This window comes from Odontesthes bonariensis, chromosome 8 (assembly GCF_027942865.1).
Source record: "Odontesthes bonariensis isolate fOdoBon6 chromosome 8, fOdoBon6.hap1, whole genome shotgun sequence".
In the NCBI taxonomy this organism is placed as follows: domain Eukaryota; kingdom Metazoa; phylum Chordata; class Actinopteri; order Atheriniformes; family Atherinopsidae; genus Odontesthes; species Odontesthes bonariensis.
This window is the reverse complement of record NC_134513.1, coordinates 6,388,660-6,415,388: the sequence shown is the minus strand read 5'-3', so window position 1 is coordinate 6,415,388 and position 26,729 is coordinate 6,388,660. Positions and strand designations below refer to the sequence as shown.

At 42.0% G+C, this 26,729-nt stretch overlaps 1 protein-coding gene across 3 annotated transcripts; it reads right to left on the bottom strand.

The window, feature by feature from the left end:
- Positions 1-458: 458 nt before the first annotated feature.
- Positions 459-26,729, bottom strand: znf800b (zinc finger protein 800b). Of its 3 annotated transcripts, XM_075471473.1 has the most exons (13): positions 26,547-26,729; positions 22,296-22,397; positions 17,402-17,506; positions 13,150-13,483; positions 10,527-10,622; positions 7,769-7,912; positions 5,988-6,168; positions 5,644-5,833; positions 5,373-5,535; positions 4,734-5,098; positions 3,436-4,596; positions 3,040-3,151; positions 459-2,708 (listed from the first exon to the last, which is right to left on the bottom strand). In XM_075471473.1, exons 3-12 carry the CDS (start codon positions 17,456-17,458, stop codon positions 3,050-3,052), a joined length of 2,793 nt encoding a protein of 930 aa, XP_075327588.1. In that variant the 5' UTR covers positions 17,459-17,506; positions 22,296-22,397; positions 26,547-26,729; the 3' UTR covers positions 459-2,708; positions 3,040-3,049. The 3 variants fall into 3 exon arrangements, with proteins under 3 accessions (XP_075327588.1, XP_075327586.1, XP_075327589.1); XM_075471471.1 differs by lacking the exon at positions 22,296-22,397; XM_075471474.1 differs by lacking the exons at positions 17,402-17,506; positions 22,296-22,397 and having other exon boundaries at positions 26,547-26,728.

The window sequence follows — 26,729 nt, the reverse complement described above, 5'->3', positions numbered from 1 at the left end:
ATTTAATTCATCAGAAGACATTGGGAATCTCTAAGAGTCTCCTTTAGGCCACCGCAAGAGAATATCAATTATGAATTTATAAATAATCTCCATGACAAGGTTTTTTTTTAAAGAAAGTTAACGGATTTCCAGAAGCAGCAGGGAGCTGTAGTTTCTAGGTAACGGTGCTAAAAGTGGACAAAGTTATAATTGTGTGTGTGTTAGTATGCTGCTAATTATTTTCATCAAAAGCATGTAAAAAAAAAAAAATCCACTGACACACCCTCCCTGATTGAGGTCATAATAAATGTTTGGTCACTCTTAGAACCCTCGAAAAATAAATGTTGAAACTAAGTGAATGTTCAATTTTCTGGAGAAGCAGGTCCTGAGTGCAAATTAAGTAAACAAACATGATTGGTGGACACATATGACTCTTATCCCAGGACATAGAAAAACAAAACCAAACAGAAATCCACTCAGAAGTTTGAAGCGGTTCGTTTATATTTATTAAGGGGTGGGTTTTAACATTCTTGTCACATTTGAAAGGCTTCTCTAACTCTTCTGAAGTTCTCTAGAGAGTGAGCTTAACATATTACAACTTACGATGAAGGAAATGTCAGGAATGAAAGAAATAAAATTAAAAAAACTAAAATCCTCTCGAGGTTTGATTCCTGCTCTCGTCTTGACCCTTTTGAACAAAAAACACGTCCCGGACTAAGATAAAAACAAAGAGAACTAATGGTGGAACAACACAAACAAAACAGGGACAGAGTCGAAGCTAGTCGGACATGTTTGAAACATAAGGTCAACCAACACAAGTAAATAACTATGATAACTACTATAGCTATTATTTATACCATCTGTGCAGGATGAGTCAATATATACAATACATGTAGTTAAGACCTTGTTGCACAAGCATTTTCCATTATAAAAATAAAGTTTGGTCTTTCCTTTCTTCTGCTTTTGTTCCATTTCATGGCTTTCAGTTTAGACAATAAGACATATCTACATTTGGTCTTCCTCATTTATTTCCTCCCATCTCTTACCAGTGTTTCAAAGACTACCTTCAGGAGCTGTGATCAAACACACCTCCTTCCGTTTGAATTCATGAAAGCATATGTCAAATGGAACTGATGCAGAATCCAGTCCAAAATAAGCATTGAAAAGTTAATAAAGTTCATCTAAATTAGCTTCTGTGTCTTTGTTAATGGAGCAGAGAGGTTTGTGTAAACTTTTCAGAATGGAATAGTTTTGTCTCCCAGACATCCATCTGGTTTTACTGAGATGAACATGTTGTTTATGTTTGTCTGTTCTCATCTGCAGACACCTAAACTGTCGGTGTACTTTAAAACCTTATACACCTGCTGCTTAGGCACTAAGGATGTGTATAATTGTTACGCTGTGTGGTGACTGGGCTGTGAAAGAATGTATCAAGATGACGGTGGTCTGAAAATTAAGCCTTCCAGTTATTGGTTTCTAAAAGCTAAGGCAGTATGGCTGTACCTGCTGCGACCTGTAATATCATGCATTCAGACACATTACTCCTGATAAGGGAAAATGTCCCTTCAGGTGACGAAAACTAAAGCTTCTCAAACAGACAGGCTATTACTGGGACCGTTAAGTCAGTTATATATAGAGGTGGAGCAGTCAGAAAAGGAAACCGTTTAAGCATGCAACCAGTCTGAGCAGAAAAGAGTGAACTTCAGTGAGATGTGAGAAAACAGCACACATGCATTTTTCAGGGAAACTGCAAAATGTACTTTGGAGTTTCCTTCTTTTGACCACAACAGACAGAGATTCAGACTGGAGCTCACTGTAGAGCTGACTAAATCAGACTAAATCAGTGGCAGCATGAAGGAGAGTGGGACTCATTTGTTTTTCGATATCAACAGGGAACATTTACATGTGAAAGTAAAGATGAGATTCATTTCTGAGGCAGACATGGAGCTTTCAGCTTTTAAATAAAAATCAACCGCAGGTGAAACCCTTTGGGTAGTTTCCCTCTGTAGAAGCAGAAGAGAGCACTGATTCAAACACCGGGAAAATGAAGGCGGGGGGGAAAGTACAGGATGAAAATGCATTTCAGGCAACCAGATGTACACATAATGCTTTTCAGATTTGTCAGTCAAGTTGAAAACAAGCTGCTCTGAGATGCTACTGTAATAAATAAGGTCAGAGTTTGACCTGGGATTCTGTGGGGGATTGCATGGATCAAATTCAGCTTTCTCTTGGAAATTCACAGAAATGCACACCCATTTATACACACACACACACACACAGACACACACACACACACACACACAGACACACAACCGTCATCCTCTCACTAAAGGCAGGGTATCAGGAGCAAAGCAGTACAAATCAGTCATCTGCATATGGATCCATATTCAAACAAGTAAATACGGACATATATACAGCAGCAGTGAGCCTTCTCGTCACTATGGTCTCTGTGTGGATAGCAGCACTACCATCCAGAAGGCTGGCTGGCTTCATGAAACTACACAACAAAGTCAGTTTCCAACAATATTTTTGGTTCTTAAGCAAAAATTGTGGAGAATAAAATCCTTCACTCTTCACTCCTTCATGAGACAGCATTGTTCCTTCTGTTTTTTCCTTCATCTTTCCAGCTCTTCCCTGTGCTTCCACTACTCGCCCGTGAGTTTTCCAGCTGAGTTTTTTTCATTTGCTTTGTCATTGTCGGGGGTTCGCTGTCCTTCATCCACAGCGGCCTGTGAGGAAAGAGGAAAATGAGAACTGAAAAACAGATACAAAACAAAAATAGAAGTAGAAAGTTAAAGAAATGAGCACGGTGAAGAGGAAAACAAATCAAAGACATTTTCTATTGAGAAGAAGAGAAAAAAGTTAAATGAACAACAGGAAGAGTTTGAGGAAACATCTGCTGAGTGGTAAATTAAAGGAAGAATTATGGTGTCTAATTTCTGCACAATCAAAAAAAACACACCACATGGCAAAGGTTTCTGAATACACAGCAGCAGTCAGGGGGAGGGAGAGAGAAGAAAAAAGAAAACGAAAGATGAGTTCCCCCTCCTGTGCTCTTACACTGGGTGTTTCACCAGACCAGGGATTTGGAGCGGGTGCTGACTCCTTTCCTCCTGCTGGCTGCTGCCGTCGCTGCATTTCGATGGCTTCGCTTATGAGACTCCAGATACAGCTGAATTGAAAGAAAAGTTCATTTACTCAAAGATTAAGCTTTCAGAGTATTTTCAGACAACTGTGAAAAGAGGAGCCATAGATAACAATTACTGAAGTAACAGAACATAAATAACTGGCTTTATAATTTACACAGCTTAACAAATGCACTCTGGGTCAACATCCAGGAACTTTCCCAGTGGAGAATTTTTCTTTTCTATTCTTTATCATCTGGACGGGCTTATTCCTTATTACAAAAGGTTTTTCTTTCTTTATCTTTCTGATGCCAAAAATCAGAATCTGTACCTTCTTGGCAAAAGCCCGCCCACACTGGTCACAAGCATGGAGGGAGAAATTCTTTGTCACTCTGACTTCGGTGGAGGATGTCCCCGTGCTGCTCTCTGATTGGGTATCGTGACGGCGGGTGTGTGGGGTTTGGTTGGTGGATGGTGTGGGGGCAGAGGCGTTCCGCTGATGTGAGTGTTTTTCACTGCGGCGGGTCAGCGGGGGGCTGACGGAGCGGTGCTGGTGGGTCTGCTGTCTCTCCTGCTTACGGGTGACAGGAGGGGACGGGATGGGGGCCGGCGATGAAAGTTCCTGCTGTTTCCGAGTGGCAGGAGCAAGAGGTGGGGCGGGGCCGGGGGTGGAGGCGGAGGAGGCTGAAGAGGGTGTCGGGGCAGTTGTGGAGCACTCTTGCTTGCGAGTGACCGGAGGTGAGGGAGAGGAGGAGGACGATGAAGAAGCGTGACGTCCGTTCACTTCCTCTTTGATGCTGCCGCTCGTCCTCTTGTTGGTGCTGTTGAGGACCGCCTCTGCGAGCCGCTTCACCGCCCTGCTCTCCAGTTTGGGCATGATCTTTCCTAAGTATGCCGATGACTTCTTGTGGACGACAGTCACATGACGCAGGACGTCACGTTTGCGGCGTGACTCGTAGCGACAGAGAGGGCAGCGGTAGAACTTAATGAAGATGTCGTTGCCATCTGTGTGTAGCTCGATGTGCTTTGTTAAGTTCTGACGAGAGCTGAACTGTCGTTTGCACAGTTTGCAAAAGAGCTGCTTGAAGTCAAAGCCCACTGACAGTTTGGTCATTTTGGCAGCCACGTTGCCACTGCCCGTGTTGCCCCCACGGGAGGTAGATGAAGGTAAGGATGACGTGATCTTTGGGCTTGACGGGGCCGCCTCCTCCTTCACTTTCATGGCATTGTGCGGAACTCCTTTAGTCGTCCCAGTGCTGTCACTTGGAGACAGGGCAGGACTACTGTCAACGTCCTCATCATCATCTTCATCTGAGGGCTCTACTGCTTCCTCCTTCACTCGGATATTGTTGCTAGGGGCAGGGTTAGTGGTGCTGCAGCTGTTTGGAGTGGTTGCTGTGGTAGCGGCGGTGGGTGTGGGTGTGGCAGCAGACCTGTTACTTTTGATGCTGTAGATCTTGTGAACTATACGCATGTGTCTCTTCAACATGAGCTGAAAAAAACACACACAGAAAAAAAAATATATCGATAAAACCTCTTATATACTCTCAGAACTTCATTTGAGTCCGTTACCAGGACCTTTAGAACAACAAATGCTGGGAAACTTTAAAAAGAAGTCCACAAACCAACCTGAGAGCTGTAGCTCCTCTTGCAGAGCGTGCAGCGGCACGAGGCCGAGTTGGTCTGTGCAGCGGCTGGGAGCGGACTCTGAGGTTTGCCTTGGTTTTGGTTTGAAGGGGTTGTTTTAGAGTTCACAGGAGTGGACTTGGAGGATTGACCACGTGTTGGAGAAGAGTTGTTGCTCTTCCTGGGAGGTGTGACTTCCAGTGAGAAGGGCTGGCCAGGCTGCGAGGCGATGCTGGGTGTGATGGTGTCTCTCCGCAGACCGCGATGCACCTCGTCGAAGTGGCGACGCACGTTGGCTTTGGTAGCAAAGGTTTTGAGGCACACTGGGCAAGACTTTCCAGTCGGTGTGCTGAGAGTCCTCGGCCGACCTACAGCACAATCAGGAATAATCAGTATTTCAAAGTATAACATACAAAAACAACAAAAAAACACGCTCAGCAGATGATATTGATGTTTTACAGAATGTTTAATTAACTGTGCAGTATCCCATAAAAGTGATTCGAGCGTATTATTACAAATTCTATTCCGTCCTTTTATAGGTTGAAATACAAGCTCTTTTCATCTTAAGATACAATTAAAATTGATCATTTATGATCCTGATCAATTTCTACATAACATTCAGTGATTACTATAAACCCTTACCTTTCACCATGGAGAGCAGGCTCGTCGGGACTGTGCGTGTCTCTGTGAACTTTCTGAGCTCCTCCAGTTTTGTCTGGTGCATTTTTCGGCAGTGACGTCTGATACTGCGGCGAGAGTTGAAGTCTTGACCACAAAGGCAACATGAGATGGTCACATCTTCAACCTGGATGGGATGAGAGAAAGAAAAGCGATTTATTCTCCATCATAAATCATGTACAGATTTCCCCTGCATACGGAATCTGAGAGCTCCCACTTAGCCTTTGTCACCTACCCCACTATTAGAGCCCTCTTCCTCAGGCTGTGGCTGCTCCTCTTTAGCCTCCTCCTCGGGCTCCCATCTCCTTGGTCCCTGATTGTGTCCGGGGCTGCTGTGGCTTTCTGGTACACCTTGCTGGTTGGCCTGGCTGTTGTCCACACCCTCTCCTGCTTCTCCTTCCCAAGCTACTGGACTTTCTCTTGCACTGTGAGGGACAATGAGATATAACATAAGGGTAAGGCCTGCAAGACAAATCATACAAGAACGTGTACGTGCTGTGTTTGTGTCGATGACGCTGGTGTTACCATGTCTACACTAAAATAAGACACTTTTTACAGGTTATAAATCAGCTTACTGACCTGGTTGTGTGTGATGGAAATCTTGCCAGCTCCTCCTCAGTGGTGAGGTACTGGAACACCGCCTTGGTGGTGGTCTGGATGGGCTCTAATCGGACCGCATAGTCTGGTCCTTCGACTTTGGGATATATAGCATCCAATAAATCCTTCATGGCTAAACTCTGCCTGTCATCCCCCGATGAACCTGAAGAAAACAACATGCCACAGGTGTTTCTGGTCAATGCTACGATTCCATGTCACTTTTACAGTCTGTTTAAAAATGTGAAACCACATCAGCTGGTTTCCTCAACTTCCGTGTAATCTCATTTTAACACCATTAAACAAATTAGAATTTATATTACATAACAGATAATGAACACAAGGTGACCCAAAATGAAAACACTCCAATAAGAAAAAAAACGTATCATCACACAATGTAAAATTAGCATTCATTTAAATACATCAGCTAGGCTAAATAGTTGCAAATCAGCTAATTAAAGAGAAAAAAAAGACAGGGCAATGCTTGTAGAGCAACAGCCATTGCACCCTCTTGAAATATCTCTGACCTTTACACTGAACCCAAACCAGTCTGCTTGTAATTGAAAATTGTGCACAGGCATCAGATAAAAGCATTAAAATCTAAACAGACAACATAATCTCACAGGGACCGGTCACCTCTTCTCTTCAATTTTCTGTTTGTGCACATTTGATTTGGCACACATTTTTACCAACAAAGAGTTTTTTATGCCATTGAACAGGCATACTGTCATGGCTAGATGGTGAAAAATTGACATTTCAAAGAAAAGCCTTTGTGGCAACCACACACACAAGTGACGCACAGTGAAAAAAAAAGACAGTTAAGTCATTTATCAATATCATATTGAACCTCCAGTAATGAACTCTGGGTGGAGGAAAACTAAGTAACGGGGGCAGAGGACAACTTCATCAGATTAGATTGAGATAAGATTATGATGAGAAAAGTTCTTCTAACAGCTATCATTAGGAGTGGAGAGAACCGAGCAAAATATATTTGACTGCTTGTGTTGAGATGGATTTGTCTTTCAGTGGAAGCAGAGGGTATGGTAACAGAAAAAGGACTTGAATAGTCTCACAGACTTCATCCTCTCATGGGGAGTCTCCTTGCTCTTCTAAGCAGAAAAGAACAGAGGCACGGACATGCACTGTGAATAATGAGAAGTAAAAAAAACAAACACTGAAAGATCCATTTTTTTTTTTTTGGCAATACAAGAGGAAAAACTGTGCTTTGAGTAGCAGACGTGATTGATGGATAGAACATGTAACTGTAAGCATACTGGTAGATGTGTAAGAGTGCACAAACAGAAGAGATGATAGAGGAATAATAAGTACTAAGACAGATGGCGTGGAAGCAAGTGAGGGAGCCTTGGCGTGACAAAATTAGATGATGAAGACAAAGGCTGTGTGTGTGTGTGTGTGTGTGTGTGTGCGTGTGCGTGTGTGTGTGTGAGAGCCTTAAGGAGCCCAATTGGAAGTCAAGGTTAGTTCCTGCCTTGTTCAGGGAATCACACTTGCCACCGGGATCCCTTCAAATGTCTTATTTGATGTCATCAGCCCTCACAAAAGCCCTGGACTCAGACCTTATTTGCCATTTATTTGTTCTGCCCACTGATTTGCATAACGGAACCCAGACATCCATGCTGTTTGATCTTTTTTAAATCTTTTTCTTGTCCTTTTTAAGGCTTCGGCAGCAGAGCCAGAATTACAAATATTCATGCAGAAATGTTGTGTTTAAACGCGTCTGGGTGCTTATGAGGCGTGTCACTGACCGTCAGATTCAGGCAGCCGTGACAGGCAGTAGTACTCCTTGTGTGTGATGAGGTTGGGCAGGCCTCTGAACAGACTGCGACACAGTTTACACTCAAAGATGGTGTCCACTTCCTTCAACAGCATGTGTTTCAGCTGGCTGGTGCCTGCAACACAAAGACAAGCAATCATGACTACCATCATTGTTTTCACTGTTTTTGAAGTGAACATCGTATGTAAATGTCATCAAATCCTTTCTCTTTAAGGCTTTGCATGTTTTTTTTTGGTTTCACTGAGCTCTGCCTGAGATGAGTAAGCTGATGGAGGTGAAATTAATCCATATATTCTGTCTTACAGCTGTTAAACAGGAGTCTGCAATGCTGTAGACGCAGCTTCCTGTTGATTATGCAGTGCAGACTGGAAAAATAGAAGATCCAATATAATATCTTGATGAAAAAATAAAGAAGCATTAAAAATGTCTGAACAAAGGCTAGTAGTGTAAATTTGATATTAGATGTACCAAATGCCAATCAATAACTATTTGGCTTTTTGAAGGATTTTTTTATGCTCGTCTTTTTTTTAAGTGCTCTGTTTGCACCACGATCCCCTTCTCCATAACTACCATCGACATGCCGACTCAGTGGTTCAATTTTAATCAGATTTGTCGATATTGACGTTGTAGATAGATGACACTTACTTGTTCATAGCAGGCAGCAACATAAGTTTTATGCTCAGGTGGATATTTTACTAAATGTGTGAATGCACGTATACGCTCCAACACTTATCTTAGGCACAATCCAAATGAACACTGTTCTTAAACCCCAAACAGAAACACACTGAAGACTACTTTACTTTATTGTGTCTGTATTGCTTTTGCCACAGCTTAGCTGAGATGCAACTTGGTGGGTAGAAGCAGGACTGTACATTACAAACCCCACAAAAGTGAAAGCAATGTTACCATTGAGTTAGACTGGCAATCAGGCTAATATCTGTATGATTGGGCTAAGTAGATAGCAGCGTTATGGAGCTAGACTTTTTAGTAAAATCCATGACATTATTGTGTGTCTGTGGGGAATGTCACAGAGGTCAGAGCACAATAAAACATTGTCAGAGAGGGAGCATGGGTCAAGTGTAAGATAGTGGAAAACAATGTGAAAAGAGTGATGGAAACGGGGTTCTATTCAAGTGAATTCAAAATGACCCCAGTTGGCCCAGACAGGCCTTGATAGCATCCTCAACCTCCAGCTTTGTAGTGATTTGCTGTCTTTCCTTGTCTTAAAGGAGAACTGCGGTATTTTCAACATTAAGCCTCTTTTCTGAGTCGTCTGCAATGTTTTAGAACCCCCCTCACCGCTTTTTTGATGTTCACTGCTGTCTCCGGTATTTGCCTAATTTTGATTCATCTCAACCTGCTTCAGAACGGCAAGTCATGCGCATGTCTACAAAGGTCCGTAAAAGCACCATAAACGTCCGTTTTCAAAATCATCAACTCACCAGAGTGGTTACTGGTGTGCACTGGTAATCCATATCAAATTTCGTTGCGAAAAGTTGCTTCTGTCGTGTTTCATTTGGCAGCTCTTTCATGCTTGAACTATTTTCTTAGTCACCTCACAGCCGTGGATAAACTTCCGCTCAGCAGTTGAATCTGACTTGCTATACTCCACACCACTTGATGGCGCCATTGATGGCGATCGTCCGTATGCCAACTGAGCGACAGGACTACAGCTAGGTATTATCCTGGTTTGCATTTCCGGTCCGAGAGAACTACAAACATCTCCTCTTTCCGGTTTCGGTGGCGGAGTAATATCAACGAACATCCAGTCTTCAATAGAACTCAATGGGATTTACAAAATGTCAAATAAAACACAACAGAAGCAACTTTTCGCAACGAAATTTGATATGGATTACCAGTGCACATCAGTAACCACTCCGGTGAGTTGATGATTTTGAAAACGGACGTTTATGGTGCTTTTACGGACCTTTTTGGACATGCACATGACTTGCCGTTCTGAAGCAGGTAGAGATGAATCAAAATTAGGCAAATACCGGAGACAGCAGTAAACATCAAAAAAGCGGTGAGGGGGGTTCTAAAACATTGCAGACGACTTAGAAAAGAGGCTTAATGTTGAAAATACCGCAGTTATCCTTTAAGTGTTTCTAACTTGGATTTGACTGTTGACTGGACAACAAATGCATGATTTAGATTTTATGGGTCAGAATATTCTTAAGACAGGCAGAAGAGGTTCTGTCTGGCTTGGGGATGCCTTGGTGTATACAGGGGATCATCATCTGCTAAGACTGTTGCCCCTGGTATCTGAACCCAGAGAACCAGTAGAAAAAGGGATGAATGGATGGATAGATCGATCAATGCATAATGAAAAAGATCATTTGTAGTAGCCTTAGGCTCAAAGGGGATTAGCTTAAACCCTCAACTTCTCATGAACCATAAATCTCATCAACAACCACACAACTGTGTCCTTCTTCTTATATGAAAATCTACTGCCACATTTCAGGGGTTTGAGTTGCAATCGCTTGGGGCACAACACAATAAATATCCATCCATCCATCCATTATCTTCCGCTGGTCCGGGGATCAGGTCGCGGGGGCAGCAGCTTGAGCAAAGAGACCCAGACGTCCCTGTCCCCGGCCACTTCCTCCAGCTCTTCTGGGGGGACCACAATAAATATGAAGACACATATTTAAACGGAAGGCCGAAATCCAGAAATAAGATGATAGACAAAAGGAGTAAGAGACAGCAAGAAAACAGAGAGAGACACAGACCAGATCGGAAGCATTCAATTATCTGCTGAATCCCCGACTTGGATGTCTGCAGAGGCTGCTGGAGCAGAGGAGGATCACCAGGCTCCACACAGAGACCTAGACAGAGGGAGAGGGACAGCATTATATCAAAGTCTGTTTGTAATTACATCGGAGTACGACAGTCTGAGAGCACACACAAACGGGTCTGTACAGGATAGGGTCGACTCTGACCTCATTGCCCTCTATCAGACACATCACACATGATAAAAACACGTACACCATTTATGTGAGCACATCATCTACTGTACATTTTCCTTCTGAGATCAGTATCACAACAGACCGAAAGTACCAGATGCCGACATGAAAAAATCAAAACAATCTTTAAAAAGATAATCTCTCAGTGGCTCTCAGTCACAAGAGAGACTGACAGAAAACCTGCAGTGCAGAACAGAAGCCTGTGATGACATTTTTCTTTCCCTTCCTCTCTGTCCAAAGCTGGTCAGAGCCAGCACAATGCCACTTAATCTTTCAAAACAGCAAGAGGACCTGGAAGGCATTTATTGATGTGTATTAGAAAAGGTTGTTTGTCTGATTCACTTGAGGGGACGGGGTCACGTAGGAAGCAGCATGCCTGATGATGGTAGAAATTAAAACAAAAATACTGTGAGCCAGTCACATCTTACTTCTCTTGTTTCTGGATTTCTGTAAGTTGTGCTGACCTTAGAATAAATAAAAGCTGTAATAAAATAAAATAAATAAAAATTTACATTAGCCATATATCAACAAATTTTCCTGCCTTAAAAGAAAATGAGAAGAAAATGTTACAAATATGCCTTAATGGAGCCATTTTCACTTATTGGTTTCACTTTATTTTTCCTTTGCATTAAACATTAAATACAAAATGGCAGGGGTGGGGCTTTGGTTCCTGCATTATTGATAAAAGCTGACTATGTCTGCAAGATGGACAACAAACTACTGAGGTGGTTGTCTGGGGGATAGAGCGTTCTCATGTTACTTGCTCTATAAAAACAGATAGAGAGAGAATATATGTGTTACTGTTACATGTGTTACTTTTTTTTTTTTTTTTAAATAAATACCATCTTGACAGCTGCAGAACAATTAAACTGGCAAACAAACCCACCACAGATCCTGCAGTCACCTCAAGTACGTCTGACACTGATGTAAATGACGGAAAACATTGTGTCTGAAGCAGCAGAAAGGCATTTTGGAACTACAAATACAAAGATCCTAATAAACCCCTGCAAGAGTTTCCAGCTGCAACATATTACCCAATGTTTGTTGATTTTGAGGCAGGCACAGAAATTGCAACCAACAAAACAATTTGTATTGAGTCATGAAGCACAGTTGTCAATGTGAACACGATGCTGTGCTTTTGTTAACTCACAAAAATTGTTTTATTCTGACATATTTACAGAGTTTTGTTATTTTTCCAAGATAAAGTTAACTTTGGTCATGTGACAGGGCAGGGCCAGATATCAGTGAAGTTCATCTTGAATGATTTTGGCATGGGCCCTCATATGTAGCATGGGAACAACAGGGGAAGCTGTGCGATATGGCCATTGTGTTTGCATGAGTTGAGCTGGTAATAACCTGCAGGCTGACGCAGTGACGCAGGTTGAAGCTGGGTCGGCCTGCACCAGCCACTCTCCCTCATGACCCCCATCTCAGGGTTTGACGCAGTTCACTCATGAGTCTGATGCTGGTCTCATCCACATCGGACTCACGAATTTACTGTCCGATAAGTAGATACACTTAATACGCACATCTGTTGTCTGAAAGTGGTAAAAGTGACTAAAAGTCAAAAAGGATAAAAACAGTAGCCACATACAGAGAAACAGGAACATTTTCCTCATCACCATCCCCCACAACTCATTGTACAAGCTGCTATAGTCTCAGTACTAGAGGTCAGTAACCCCCATGACCCCTGACCCCCCTCACAGGAGAGTAAAAGATCAACTACATTCACTTTTACCAAGAGTGCTGCGAGTGTTAGTGTTAGCGTTAAGAGATCAACCCACAGCAGCAGTTATATGTGAGATACCTACACCAATTTTTTCAAAACATCCAGGAGAAAGAGGACGGCTAAAGTAAAAGTCACATTATCACAACTGTAACTTCTGTCGAACCGTAAACACTTCAGGACACCTGTGATTTTTGCAGGACAACAAACTAGAAGAGAGAACATAATGTGGCTGAGTTTTGGGTCAGATTAGGATCAAGATTAATGTTCAAAGCTAAAGTCTTAAGGTGGGAAACTATATTTCTCTAAACTTCTTCAGGGAGCGACGTGGGTCTGTTAAGTTAATACAATTTTCATGACACTAAGTCAATGCAGGAGTTCTGCAAAAACAAGCAGATTCTGAACAGAACTTTCAGAAACATTTGACACCCTGCACTGAGCATGGCGCACACAACAAAAAGCACCTCCTCTTTTGAGCAGTCAATTTCTCAGTGGGAACAAACCATTCAGTTTTATTTTTGAACACATAAGTAGCCGTACTCCAGTGCTCTGGCTGTGGAGCTCCACAGGAGGCTGATAAACAATTTTATCCTGAGGGTGGATGAATCAAAGCAGCAAAACATGAAGAGGTTTACAAAAAAAAAAAAAAAAACACACACACACCTGTGTTATGACCATGGTTGCAGGCAGTGGTCTGCTCAAACTGTTCCTCAGTTTGGCAGCTCTGGTCCCGAGTGTCAGTGGCGGTGCCCCTTTGGCTCTCAGGCAACAGAGGGGGAATGGGCTTCCACAGGGGTTTGGTTTGGAACTCGTTAGCAGAATCTGTCTGTTCCTGGGCGTCCATCGGAGTTTCCCCCTGGTCCAAGCTCTCCGACGGCAGCCCAGCAGTAGCAGAGGTCTCAACATGGATTTGATCTCCTTCTCTGGGCTGTGCCTGTGGTGGATGTTTGGTGTCCAAATGGAGTTGGCCTTCCTCCATCTCTGTCTGACCACCACTCTGTCAGGCAAAACCAGTGATAACAGCAATTACAAAATAAATAAATAGAATTGAGTAAAAACCTAACACATAGTTATTACCAAAGCCACCATTTGTATCATGCGATTTATTGCTTGCAATCAAATAATCATTGCTTTTGTGTTGATTAAGAGGGCAGCAATTGTGGTCTGCAACTGAGATTGCAGCTGAGAGAGTTTCTTGATACTACTACTGCTAAACAAAGTAAATGTTCCTATTTTATGTGCAGTAAAAGGGGCCAAGTATAAGACCATTAAGCTCTTAGCAGAGGTGACATACATGCAGGAGGGGGCTATATTCCAGCCGAGGGCAGCTACTGATCTGACCAAGTACAAGCTGGCACTGGTACCTGAGAAACTAATAACTATCTTCTTTGAGCTGGTGACCCACTGGATTAGACAGTGCCTTGGCCGGGGATAAGCATTTCTAGGCTGTCAACTTTCTAAATCGTTCACTACTTTGGTTACCAGTATGTCAAAGTTAACCGGATTAGCTGCTGTGTTAGCTTAATTTCTAGCGCACCAGTTTGCGTGGTATGCTGCTGCCATTAACTGCCTGTTACTGCAGTCTGTGGCTGCCACCATAAACTAATAATCAGCTGCTATCAGCATAGAGGTACTACTCATTCAAAACTCCAATCTAATGCACAGCCGAGATAATAGGCAGTCCAATGAGTAGATGCATTACATGCCCAAATTACCACCCAGGTCATGAGAGCAGTTGCCCTCTCATTTGCCACTGCTGACTGCTCAGTTAACAGTGTCGGCTGATCATCGGTCAGATCAATAATTGCCTTTGGCACAAATATAGCCTCCAACTATAAGTATATTCCCTCTGCAGAGTGCTTGATAGTCTTATATTTGGCCCCATACATGGTATCTGAAACAACAAACATTCTGAATTATATTGAGGGTTAGGGTTTTAAGGATCAAACAGAAAGTTTACTCTGCCAAACAAGGACAGTGTTGACATTTAATACATTTTCAAAGAAAAGTAAACGATGGAATAAGTTCAGCATGAACAAGTCATTACACATAAAATGATTGGCTGTCCATTGCTGGATAAATACACATTGCTGGTATGAATGAAGGGTCGTAACAGATGGGTGTGTGCGTCAGAGCACCTGGAATATTTGTGAGGCAACATTAACTTTGTCCCACATAGTCACCCTTGAGCAGATAAGTGACTCCTCATCAACTTTTCAGAGAGTGCATACACACATCTGTCAGTGTATGAGTGGTGTTGACATCCTTTCGCTCCCAGTGCCCAATCTTTACTCCTCTCCCACCCAACCACCAATTTATCCTCATTTTCTCCCTCTGTCTGTCTCGCTGCCTCCTTGTGTCCCTCCTGCCCTTGAAGATGGATAAATGACTCCACATAAGACACATTACAGCAAATTACCACAGGATAAAACGGACCACTTGGAAACTGTGTCGTTCCCCTCATGCACACACACACACACACACACACACACACACTGCAAGCAGTTACATATTCAAATGGACAAAAGGCAAATTAACATCCCGTTACATTTGTCAGTTTAGACATATATACACACATAAGCCACCATCACAGCCGCTGAGCACAAACATTTTTATCTGAACCAGCAGGCTCTAGTGTGAGAGAAAAAAACAAGATGGTGTGACTTTAACATAAAGCAGAAACTTTAACATCAGATCTTGCAAAAAGTAAAAAGGACCATCAGGTAGAGCCCCCATTCAGCTAGCATTTGCATTCAGGCAGTCAGTCAGTCAGTCAATCAGTCAGCTATTCATGACTCATTTTGCATTGGGAAGAAGTGGGCACAAAGCATAAAAAGGGGATTGATTAGAAAAGGTGGCCAACCCATGAATTTCCACTCACCATTGGCTGAAGCTAAGAATAAAATGGGGAATTTGGATTGCAGGGTGTACGTATGAATTATTTTGATGATTATTAAACATGAATAGTATTCCACAGTCATATTATGACTCACACAACATACATCAAATGATAATGATCTCAGTTACTTTCATTATTAGCCTAAAAACTCTTTATCATTACATTTGAAATACAAGTAATGGACACGACATTAGAAAGCACTCAATTTAACTAGGAGGGTGTGTTTTTACATCAGTCTTTAAAGAATTGAGTGACAGATACAGTACTTGTTATAAATAATGCTCAAAGACATAACTAAACACTTCTAAATGTTAGACAAGCAGGTGTGAGTTAGTTCTGATATCAGGGTGGACTTTTTTAACTTGTCTTGTTATTGATTCTTAAAGAAGTGACCATGTAAGTAAAGTATCTGATGGGGCCCTGATCAGTTGACTGATTGATATTGAAGTCAGTGAGTACACAAGAACTCCTACATCTGTTCTTTTTCAATGTAAGCTGCACTGTAATATGGCATTACTTTAATGTTGTCAAAACGTCCGCCATGTGGAAATATCTTTAAGTGAAAAACGCGAGCAGTCCAACGGCTGCTTGTAAAGTCTGCAATATAAACATTTTGCAAGCCAATAGTGACAGCTTAATTCAAAAGTACTGATTTTATTCGACACCTAGAGTTAAAACTAAATGCAATAAGATCACCCTGATTGATTTTGATTAGTTGCAGAAAAAAGCTGTTTCTTTCCAACCAACGGTTGAATACGAAGCTACAAATTGGAAGCCAAATTTAGCAAATTTCACTTGGTAAGGCAAAAAGGAACAAAGAGTGGGTGATTGAATAAATTGCTCTCAATGACCACTCTGATTGCTCTTAACGTTTTTAGACCTCACTTTCAACAATATCTGACAGAGCACTACCCAAGTAGTATTAACAAAAAGTGTTTTTTGTTTGTTTTTTTATCTGATTTGACCACAAACATTTGAAGTTCTGATGTTCATTGAATATCATTGCTTAGCCACACTCTACACCAAATTGATTCCTCATTAGATCAAAAGCATACGGCGCTGCATGCCTGGCCATTTCTGAATCTAATTCAGCAGTGCATATAAAGCAGACAATCAAGGATGGGAAACACATGGGAAAAAGTAGCATGCCCATATTATTCTTCATAAGAATGCATGAAAGGTTGTTTTACATGCTGCATTGCAGAGTTGTGTTAAGCATATTCAAGGCATTGATCTTAATAACTGTAAAGTACAACCACCTGGAGGAAAATGCTGCAACTGATAAGGTTAATTGGCAACAGGTCAGTGAAATAATTCCCGGCCCACGTGTCAAAGTATCCTCGGGCAAGACACTGACTGAACCCTGCGTTGCCTCCAAGGCATCCATGGGCAGGTATAGCTCACAAGCTGGTGTTTACTGATGATTTCATTGCTGATAGAAATAATCATAAATGCAGTATTAGGCATTCAATATGCCCAGACACTGACGAGCACATCAAAACACATTGGCTGACATGATATCATTCAAATGGGACAGCAATGATGAAACATATGGCCAAAGCAACCTAAAGACTTCGAGATGGAGAGGTCGAATAAACCCTCAACTGGTTGAGTCAGTCTACCTTATCTCAATCTGACTCTGCCACTTAGGAACTTTTCACAGAACTTTGTTTTATTTAATGTGTTCCTGGTGAAACTCTGTAATTTAATGTAGTCAATTAGTTTCTTTTAAAACATGTGCCGAAAACTTACAACAGCAGCTTCCCTATAATTTATGCGGATTTCTCCCAATAAAAGGTCACCTGATGTATTGCCTTAACACAATATGGACCCCATATTTGAATGGCTTTGGACTGGTATAACTAATGCAATATATACTGACAGAGTTAAGTTATTTGATTAGGGTCTTCAAATACAGCAAATGTGATCTTAGAATCAGTCTGTGTGGGGGGTGGAGGTTGGAGGGGAGGGGGTTGGACTGGACAACAACATCTGGGTATTTTTGTCTTCAAGTACCTGTCTGCGTGGACAGTGAGAGGTCTTCCTCCCAGCTGACTTGTGGGCCTTCACCATGCTGCCAAGACGTGCCTGCTGCACCAGATGTTCACTACCAGCACACACCTGTAACCATGCAACAAGACTCTGCATGAGCCAAGTTCGGCACTGAATGAAACACCACTTTAGCTGGATGTACTTCTAAAACATGTAATGCTTCTAAAATGTATAAGCAAGGGAGAAATTACACCAGTTTCTTATGTGTCATTGTTTTTGTCATGTTTGTAATGTTGCAGTGTCACAACGAGTAATATGCAGCAAAAACACACCCATAACAGCACAGGAATGGTACTTACAACCTGAAAGAACTTTCTGTCAAAATGATAAGCACGTGTCATTTAAATACGTTCCCACTCTTTTCTCTTGTTTAAATCAACACGGTAGAAAGCAGTGCACTTGTTTATGAAAAAAAAAAAATCATTCACAGAGCTGGTAAACTCCACGAGCAGAGGGATCAATAACTAAAATTCAAGCTGCCAACCCACACCCACAACTTATTTCTATGGCAGTATTTCTTGTGAAAACGAGCATTTGAAAAGAAAACAAATATGAAAGCATTGTGTGTCTTACTGGCTGTTGAGTGTTTTGAAACCACAATATTTTAAGGACACAGGAAGGGTTTCCCACAGTACTAATTCAGCTGCTCTTCTTATTGCTATCACAACAATCACTACTTAAGGTGCACCATCGCTGAATGCATTTAAAACTCTGAACTCCCCCTTCCTGCATCGCTGCAAATGGGCATACATAAACTTTTTTCTCCTCTGTGATGTGAAAAGTGTAACGAGTTGTCACCTAATTTCACGAGTAACATTGTGATCATAAGTTTAACTGAAAACAAAGAGCTGAAATAACATTTGCTGCTGCCCTCTAGTGGCTTTTTAAGTTAAAACTGCTCTATGTTGTCAGCCACATGGACCAGACATGTACATGTGCTCGATTTAGCCACAACAACTAAAAACAAACAGTAGTTTTAAATACAATCAGCAAAGTGGCATATTTGCTCCGGTTTTGCCAGCTAATAAGCTTTAAACACTCACGAGTCAAATGCTGGACTAAAGTGTCTGCAAATGATTGAGGCTTAATCCATTCTAGCCTAAGGCTTCTTTTTTTCATTTTTACTTAGAAACTTAAACCATCTACTAAAACTTTCAATTTTACAGCTTTTGAAAAGACAGGAAACTTGACTATAGAAGTTAAAGCTTCTGTTGAAGAGCAGGGTGTCTTCATATCAATGTGGTAAAAACCCGTGCCAAAAATTCATGTGCACATGGAAGTTATTTTTGTGAATTCATGATAAGCTATAAGGAAAACTGAGACTAATAAACTAATTGCTTCAGAAGAAGAAAAAGAGTGGAACTGTGACAGACATTAAACCACTTTCAATTTATTAGCTCATTAAACTTAACTGCAGAGTTGGGTTTTACGCCTACAATAAAATTACTAAACAACAGTTACAGATGTGTCGGTGTGTGTGGAAGGAGCCTCAACATTTCCACTATAAAAGCACAAGTCGGGAAGATTTGTAGTTTTCAAAGACCTCCAGCAGAGGGAGACAAAGCATGCATTTAAACGATTTCTTTAGTTGAAAAGTTTTGCAGTCTTGTGATGTCTCCAGAACAGAGAACATGGAGCATTTAAAAATAAAAAAAATAAGAGACCATGACATCGTTACCACAACAACATCGATCTTTAAGTACAGAAACAGCTTGACTGTAGAAAATAACACTAAGGAACAAATCAAATCAATAAATAGACAAAGATGTTGAAAACATTTAATAACTTATGTGATTTGGATTTTGTAGGAACCTAAACGCACCTGTACTGGATTGCGGTCAGTTGAAAGACAAAAATAACAAATCAGTATAGCGTTTCTACTTTAAATTGGATAGATTGTTCCCTGAATGATATAAAAAATACATTTCCAGAATCCAGACCTTTGAAAAGCACTAACGAGCCCTCTTTTCTCTTTTCTGAATCCCTACTGTTAGCACTGATGAAGAACCAGTTAAGCACTTGCAATAACTCAACAACAGAAGCTACTTGAAATGATGAAGCTGCTTAACACCTCGAGTGGAGCCTCAGTTGAAGACGAGTAGACAAGAAAATGTCAGTGTATCTATCACAAGTGGAATGAAGCGTCAGCCTAAAGCAAATGGCCCTTGCTGTTAGCCGGTTAGCGATATCCCTAAACCATTTTGGAGCAACGGCAAACTTTCCTCCTTAGGATTTTACTGTATTGAAATCAGAATGATCAAACAATTCGCTCTAAAAATATTTTGATTAAGTATAGTAATACACAATATGCCACCACAGCTTCTATTATTACTATACGTTAAATTACTATCAGACTTTAAAGGGAATTTGATACTTTAAACAGAGAGAATACCCACTTTACTTACTACTGAAGTCAGGAAACAACCTTATCTGAAAGTCGTGTTCCTTTACTCAAAATATAAGAATTTCAGTTGGTATAATCTCTCCAGGAGACCATACATTTCAAGTTCTGGTAGATTTATCCCTCTTCCACTCATCATTCCTTAGAGAAACAAAACCTCAAGTTATTTAGTGTGTATATGGCACGTTGTCATAACTTTGGTATAGTTTTCCTTCTATAGCTTGAAAAAACGCTTGGCTCCGCTCTACTCTGTAAACTTAAGATTAAACTGACCCTCTATTATGCATTACCATGTTAGCTCTGTGGCCCCCGAAGACCTGTTGGAGGTGTTTGGCAGTGTTTCACCTGATGCATGCTGGGATGCACTACAGCACCTTGTCATCCAGAATCAGAATAATTTGTTAAAGAAAATGTGTGGATCAGTGATTTCAACCAAATGCTTGTATGTAACACTCCAAATGAAAGCATCTGTGCATTCGGGAGCTTTTAGAAAGGGTCAAAAACTTGTTTAATCTAGTCTTCCATCACATCTACAACATAAGCATATAGTCATCAACAAATTAATTTATCTTGGGATATGAAGACTCATTTAAATGTACCACAGTTTCCAGAAGGATGCAAATCCCAAACCAAGACCAACAGAAGCTAATTACTTTGTTGATGGATATGTCATAAAGACCTGACATGCAGCAGTCTGCTGAAGCCAAACCAGACTTTAAAACCACAGAATCAATCACCTGTGCAGCGTTTATCTCTTTCCTTTTTTAAAGGTGTAAGATATCTGGCAAAGCTTTAGAAGAAACACGTTTAGAGTGAATGAGAGTGAAGGTGTCCTGGGCTCAAACTAAGGGTTTGAGGATGATTAGCGTCCGGGCTCCAACCTCCCAAACTGTACTCCACTTACAGCTTTTTACTGGACAGAACATAACAGAACTGCGTCTTTTGAGGTCAGGAAGATATCACACGTGTAATTTCAAACTCACGCTGGAATAAACGACTGCTGAATATTCTAACAGCAATTAGAGTTGATGACCCCCGCTTTGATTATGACAAACATGCCCACGTAACACGGAAAAATAGAATTTTGTCCTGGATTTGCTATTATTAGGTGGAAATAGAAAGAAAATGACTCATTCCTCGGCAAGTGCTGAAAGATCAACTTCAAAAGATCAATGAAAAGAAAAAGAAAAGATTTGGAAGTTTCATTTCCTTCCTTCCTCAGAATAGTACTTGATAAACAACTCCTGATGATCGGAGCAACACTGGAACAATGATTTCACACGCTCCAATACTGCTGGCAAAGATAAACCTGCCTGTAATGAACAGGTGAGATGTGAATGAAATGCTTAAGGGACTTCAGGCTGACAAGCCTAAGAACTTATCATCAATGGCTAATTTTCTGAAATTAAGTCTGTCTTTTGACCTAAAATCTAATACAAACAAGCTACCTGATATACATTCTTCAGTATTTCAAAAATACACCTGATTGAAAGCACAGATGTTTAAGTTTCATCTCCTGTGGTCCTGAAATGGATTTGTCAACAAGCTTCCCATTCAGAGCCACCTCTTCTTTTAGAAGACAGATCCTCATTTTCACTTTCAGAGACAACAGATGAAGTTTATCGAAGAGTGAAGAAGGTTCCCTCTATGCCAAAGTGAGGCCTCACCCTCTCTACAGAAAATGAAGAAACAAAACGAAGGACAGTGGACAATGATGTGGCCAGGTGACAGAGTTCCTGTGTGCTTTAAGAAATACACTTTCTACACACAATCTCTGACTGGTGCAGCTCAGGTGTTGTGCTCATTACATTATCTCCACCTTATTTTGCCTAATGTTGGTAGTATTTCAAAATAAGGTCCCTGTCTTGTTGCCGTGTAAATGCTCTGCTGTCTGCACTCTTGGCATCCTGGTACTTCCTAAGCCACAACATTAAAGCCACAGACAGGTAGAGTAACACTGTTCTGCTTGTTACAATACAATGTTCTGCTGGGAACACCTACATCCTGGCACTTAGATGGATGTTTCTTTGACAGCTGCCACCTAACCAAACCTTTTCTGGACCTGTCACACCTCAGCACTACAGCAGCAGCCTTCCCCAGCAGTGAGCGCCGCAAAGACTGCTCAGGAGAAACTTAAAAAAAACACAAGAGTCTGCTGTGTTCATTCAGCCTCTAAACTCCACAGATACTAATCTGATTTGAGGGAAGACCCCACTTCATAACTCACAGAGCCCACCCAAAGCATCTATTGCTGACATCCCGGTACCAGACAAACTGTCAAATGTTTTTATTCATGCCATGACTGAGAGCGCTTTCGATGGCATGTGGAGAACCAATTCAGTATTAGGCAGGTGGTCATAATGTTACGGCTGATCGGTGTAAAGACGAAATATAATAAAAAAGGATATTCACACAATTTTATCTCTGTGCCAGAAGACAACAAAACAGCTAAATTACCTGCTGTCAAGAGCTGACATGATAAAACTTGCTTCCAGTCCGCTCGCAACCTCACAAACGTGTCACCAAGTCAACATCATGTCCACATCTGCAGCACATTACCTGAACAGGAGTAAAACAGGCTTCCTCAGATTGACCTCATTAGACATGAGATACAGATGTGAAACCAGAAATATAAGAAATACAATTCTGCAGTCCACTGCACACTGTAGCAGGAAACTCTAAAAAATCCTTCTCTGTATGTTTTATTACCAAAACAGACAAGTACCTGTTGAGAGGTGAATAACCCACAATCCATCTCCTGTAAATCAAATTTCAGTTCCTGCTCAGATTGCGTTGCTCTATAAAGTTTACAGGACTAAAACAGGGGCTAATAAAGGTCTATAATCAATTCAACTTTCTCTTCTGTTGTAACTTACATCAGCCAAACAAGCCAGAACACACTTTGTGACAGAGCAGCGACAACAGAGCACAACAGCAGAATTACTCAAACTTCTGTTGGAAAATCCAAGCAAAATATGAAAGGAGTTTTCATATGAAAAAGAATTTATAATTTCTAAAAAGGAACATTTGCAGTGTACATTGTGCAGTGTTGATTCAAAGCACACGGGCACAGCACAATGGAGCAATGCGAAGAGATGCAGCAGCAGTGTGGGAAAGGAGCAGGGACACAGTTTTAAATAAATATAGCCATGGGATATGCATAATGGGCATTTTCAGGCCAGGTTCGATGTGCAGCTTATGGTCTTTGATATCAAGTCTCTAAAATCAAGCAGAAATGCACAACTTAATACAAGCACTCGACTGTACATGGTGAGCATTAATAAGCCAAGAAAAGCACCCATGAAATCCAAACACACACAGGTCACCTGAGATCCGACCCACCCATACTGAGTTAACACCGTTGGGGCAGCAGACATGGGCAAATGTTCATCTAAGAAGTTGGTGACACTTCTATTTCTGTGTAAAATATAGGTCTTTTTTGACAGGTCAAGCTGTGCTGAAAACACTGTTCACCTTCACCGCTGACACAACATGATATCTGTTTAGGTTAAGCTGGTGCAGAGGGTTCCCCGGAGGAATAACAACCCAGCTATCACTAAAACCCCTACAACTAGTTGACCTTTACTAATTGAGGAGGAGATGCTGACTTTCTAGTTACCTTGGGTGATGGAGGTTTCCCCACCTGTGTTTCCATTTGCCTTACTGACTGATTGTGTGACTGGCAGGTTAACAGGTTTGTTGACTGGGTTAACTTTCACATTGGTTTGACAAGCTGACTCAGTGACTGAACACGGCACCACATTATTAAACCAACTGAATCATACAGTGACATCACTGAACTGCCCCATAAGCATCCACTCTGATAAAAACAAAATAATATCTGTAATATAAGAAAGAGAGCCAGGCTGCCTTAGATGTGAGGGGGTCAAAAGATGAATATTTTTTATATATATATATATGGATAAACAAGGAGTTTTCCCCCCAGCCATTTCATTTGAATTCTTCTATCCCTATTTGTATGTCGGAGTAACTTTTAAGCCCCTGAAGAGAGTTTAACTAACCATCTCTACTGTGTCAAAAGTCATTAATCTACTGTTATACCCTCCAGTGGGGCATGTCCTGCCAGTGTTTGTGTCCTGCATGCAATGCAAAGCTCTCAGTCAGTTAACCAAACAGTGAAATAACAAAATCAAACAAAGATGAGCAATAATTGGGGAATCTTATACGTCATGAAATCAGGGCTCTATCTCTGTGCATGCTGCAGGTAATGATCTATCTATTTGGATGTGACCACACCCTTAACTTCTTGACACACTAAATCTGGTAGTAAAAGCTACCCAATGTAGACACTTCTCTATAAATATTACAAGCAAGCATGTGGTGGGCGAAGCTACATCGGCCAGATGTGGGTAATATTATAAAGTATGATTTGCTAAAATACATAAATCAAACACTATATTTGTATTACTGATGCTGGAATTCGAGTTGCTTCACATTTCAGTCTTTTGACGCGAAATAACTTTTACTTCCGAACTTGAGGCTAAAGTTTGTGACAATCAAATAGAAATCCCTTTTTCCGCAAAATATAGCACAGCCAATGGTTTCCGTGCTGTCAGAATCTGCACCTAAGAATTTCAAGACTTTCTGACTCGTCTGAGGTCTGTTGGATGAAACCATGCGCAGTGCCCAAAAGCGCAGCGGCAACAAAAACCCTTCCTGAGTAAAAAAAAAAAAAGCCCCGTTCATCTCCAAACCAGAAACGCGTGGCGCGTCGTGGGTGTAACAAAAAATAAACAACCCAGTTCATATCGAGTGTCAGAATCGTAATCCAAGCTTACTCTTTGCGCTGGTAATAAAGGTTTTACGGTCATATCATTACGGTCCAGTGGAAAGATATTTATCCAGTGATGAGCGATTCCTCGATAGCCACATGCACCGAGCACCATGAGGGAAGCACCCGACGGATATACTTCTCTCCGACTGGCCTGTCGAGCCCTGAAGCAGGTTTAGACCGTGTGTGTACGCATCCACTTACGCATCACAGGCAGAGCGATGGAAACTCAACCAACCCGAATAAACTGAGCGATCTTCCGCGTTGATACGGAATCCAAAGTCGGTGCACCGCTTGAGAGTGGAAGCGCACGGCGATTGTTTCTGCCTGGGTCCTTGTCTATTGGTTCCCTTTCAGCTGGGGCAGCGTCAGCACACACACACACACACAGTCTCCATTTGCAACTCCATCGCCCCCCATGGGCGTGCGAGGCCGCGGGCTGTGACGCAAATGGCACTGGGTGATTTGCAAATGACATATCTTTCTAATACAGTGTCGTAGCCACGGGGACGGGTCCGATTCACCGGATATTTCACGCAAAAATATCCATCCGATGGTGGGTGACGAGTAAATAGAGGCGGACGAGCAGTTCGCTCTACGGGGATGCGGTTGCATAACTCGGAAAACTTAATAAAAATGTGCACTGAGCGAGCGATGTGCAATCTCCGTTGATGATGTTTCGTGGTAGTTTCAATCTGAGCGTGATGGCCTGCACCATTAAACTCTGCAGACGACCAGTCGTCGACTTTTGGCCACAGGAGGAACCAAGCAGAGCGTATACACAGGGAACCCAGTGGCCTCGCTATGGTGGATGTGTGGTGGCCAGAGCTAGGACGCATGCACGTAGCTGACGGAGAGAGACAGGACAGCCGGAGTGGGACTTAGGACCACATTCACAGGCCATAAAGGGCCCGCATGAATACTATTGTGCTCTTTTATCCAAGTGTCCCCAACTATTTACAAAAGGTTGGCCAACCACACACAAAAAATATCGCGGCGAAATGGTGGCGGCGGTTACAGCAGCTGCCACTGTTCTCTGCGCAAAGCAACAGCACAATCATTGCGCAGCGCTGGACTTCCCCAGTTTTGTGCAAACTGTGTGATTCGTCCAAGATACTTTTATTTTTATCTCATTCAGGCTGTCCTCGTCTGGCAAGCAGCGAACCAGAGCGCAGGGCAGTCGCCTCTCTCATGGCACGATTTGCATCGCCCCCATTATCCCCGAAAATCTCCTTTTACACGGTTATATTGTCGGGATAAAAACTCCACTATTATCGGCAACAAAGGAGCAGCTTTACTTGATCTGAGGAAAAGCCAAGTATAAAACACATCTTTTAAGCCTTAAAAAGAGAGGCCCCTCATAGCGATTGCAGCATGGTAGGGGAGTGCGGCGTAAAAACGAGCTAACCCGAATAAAATCCACACAAAGACACGGTACAGCACGACCATAAATAGGTCCATCAGCCTTATAGCAGTAACACCTATTCACCCTCGGACTTTTGGGTTGGCCTTTAGCCGGTGAGAACGCTATCTTTAAGAATGTAAAACGCTGCGTTTTGCGGCTCCGTGCCACCTTTTCCAAGAAGCAGCTTGGCGCACAGGACCGGTGACCCTTCCATCTTTGCGCGTCCTTCTACCGAGCGAAATCACCAACTATCTCATATTTTGACAGTTTGTTATTGAATGAAAGACGTCGCAGTAAGCGACTTTTACCTTTGAGGAAGTAAACGCTACATGTAAAGGCTGCTACAAGTCTCTGAAACTATTCCTCTCCCCTCCGCGGCCAGGCAGAAACAAGAGGGCGATGACGCCATTTTCTGCAAAAACAACCATGCTCGGAAAGCCAGAGCGAATGAGGTTTAACCCGCTTCGCAGCTCTCCAGTTCCGCTGAAACGTATTTTAAACAGGTCCTTACCTTGTATTTCTGAAATGGGTGGCGGTATAATGCGATTCAAGGGATAAAACTGCGCGGTCGTCGCTACTTCGACTCCGGAGATTGTTTATTTCGCCTCCCAGCGTCCCCGGTTCACTCTGAACAAGTTCCTCTGCGAGCCGCTGTCTTTGTGCACCCAGAGGAGCCACTCAGCATTAAACCAGT

What these genes read in the sequence shown, in the direction of transcription:
- znf800b (XM_075471473.1), bottom strand. Translation starts at nt 17,458, where the DNA reads ATGGTGAAGGCCCACAAGTCAGCTGGGAGGAAGACCTCTCACTGTCCA. An exon ending in AATTGAATGCTTCCGATCTG is followed by an intron (nt 7,913 to 10,526) that starts GTCTGTGTCTCT and finishes TTTGTGTTGCAG; the next exon opens with GCACCAGCCAGCTGAAACAC. An exon ending in AGAGGAGCTACAGCTCTCAG is followed by an intron (nt 4,597 to 4,733) that starts GTTGGTTTGTGG and finishes TGTTTTTTTCAG; the next exon opens with CTCATGTTGAAGAGACACAT.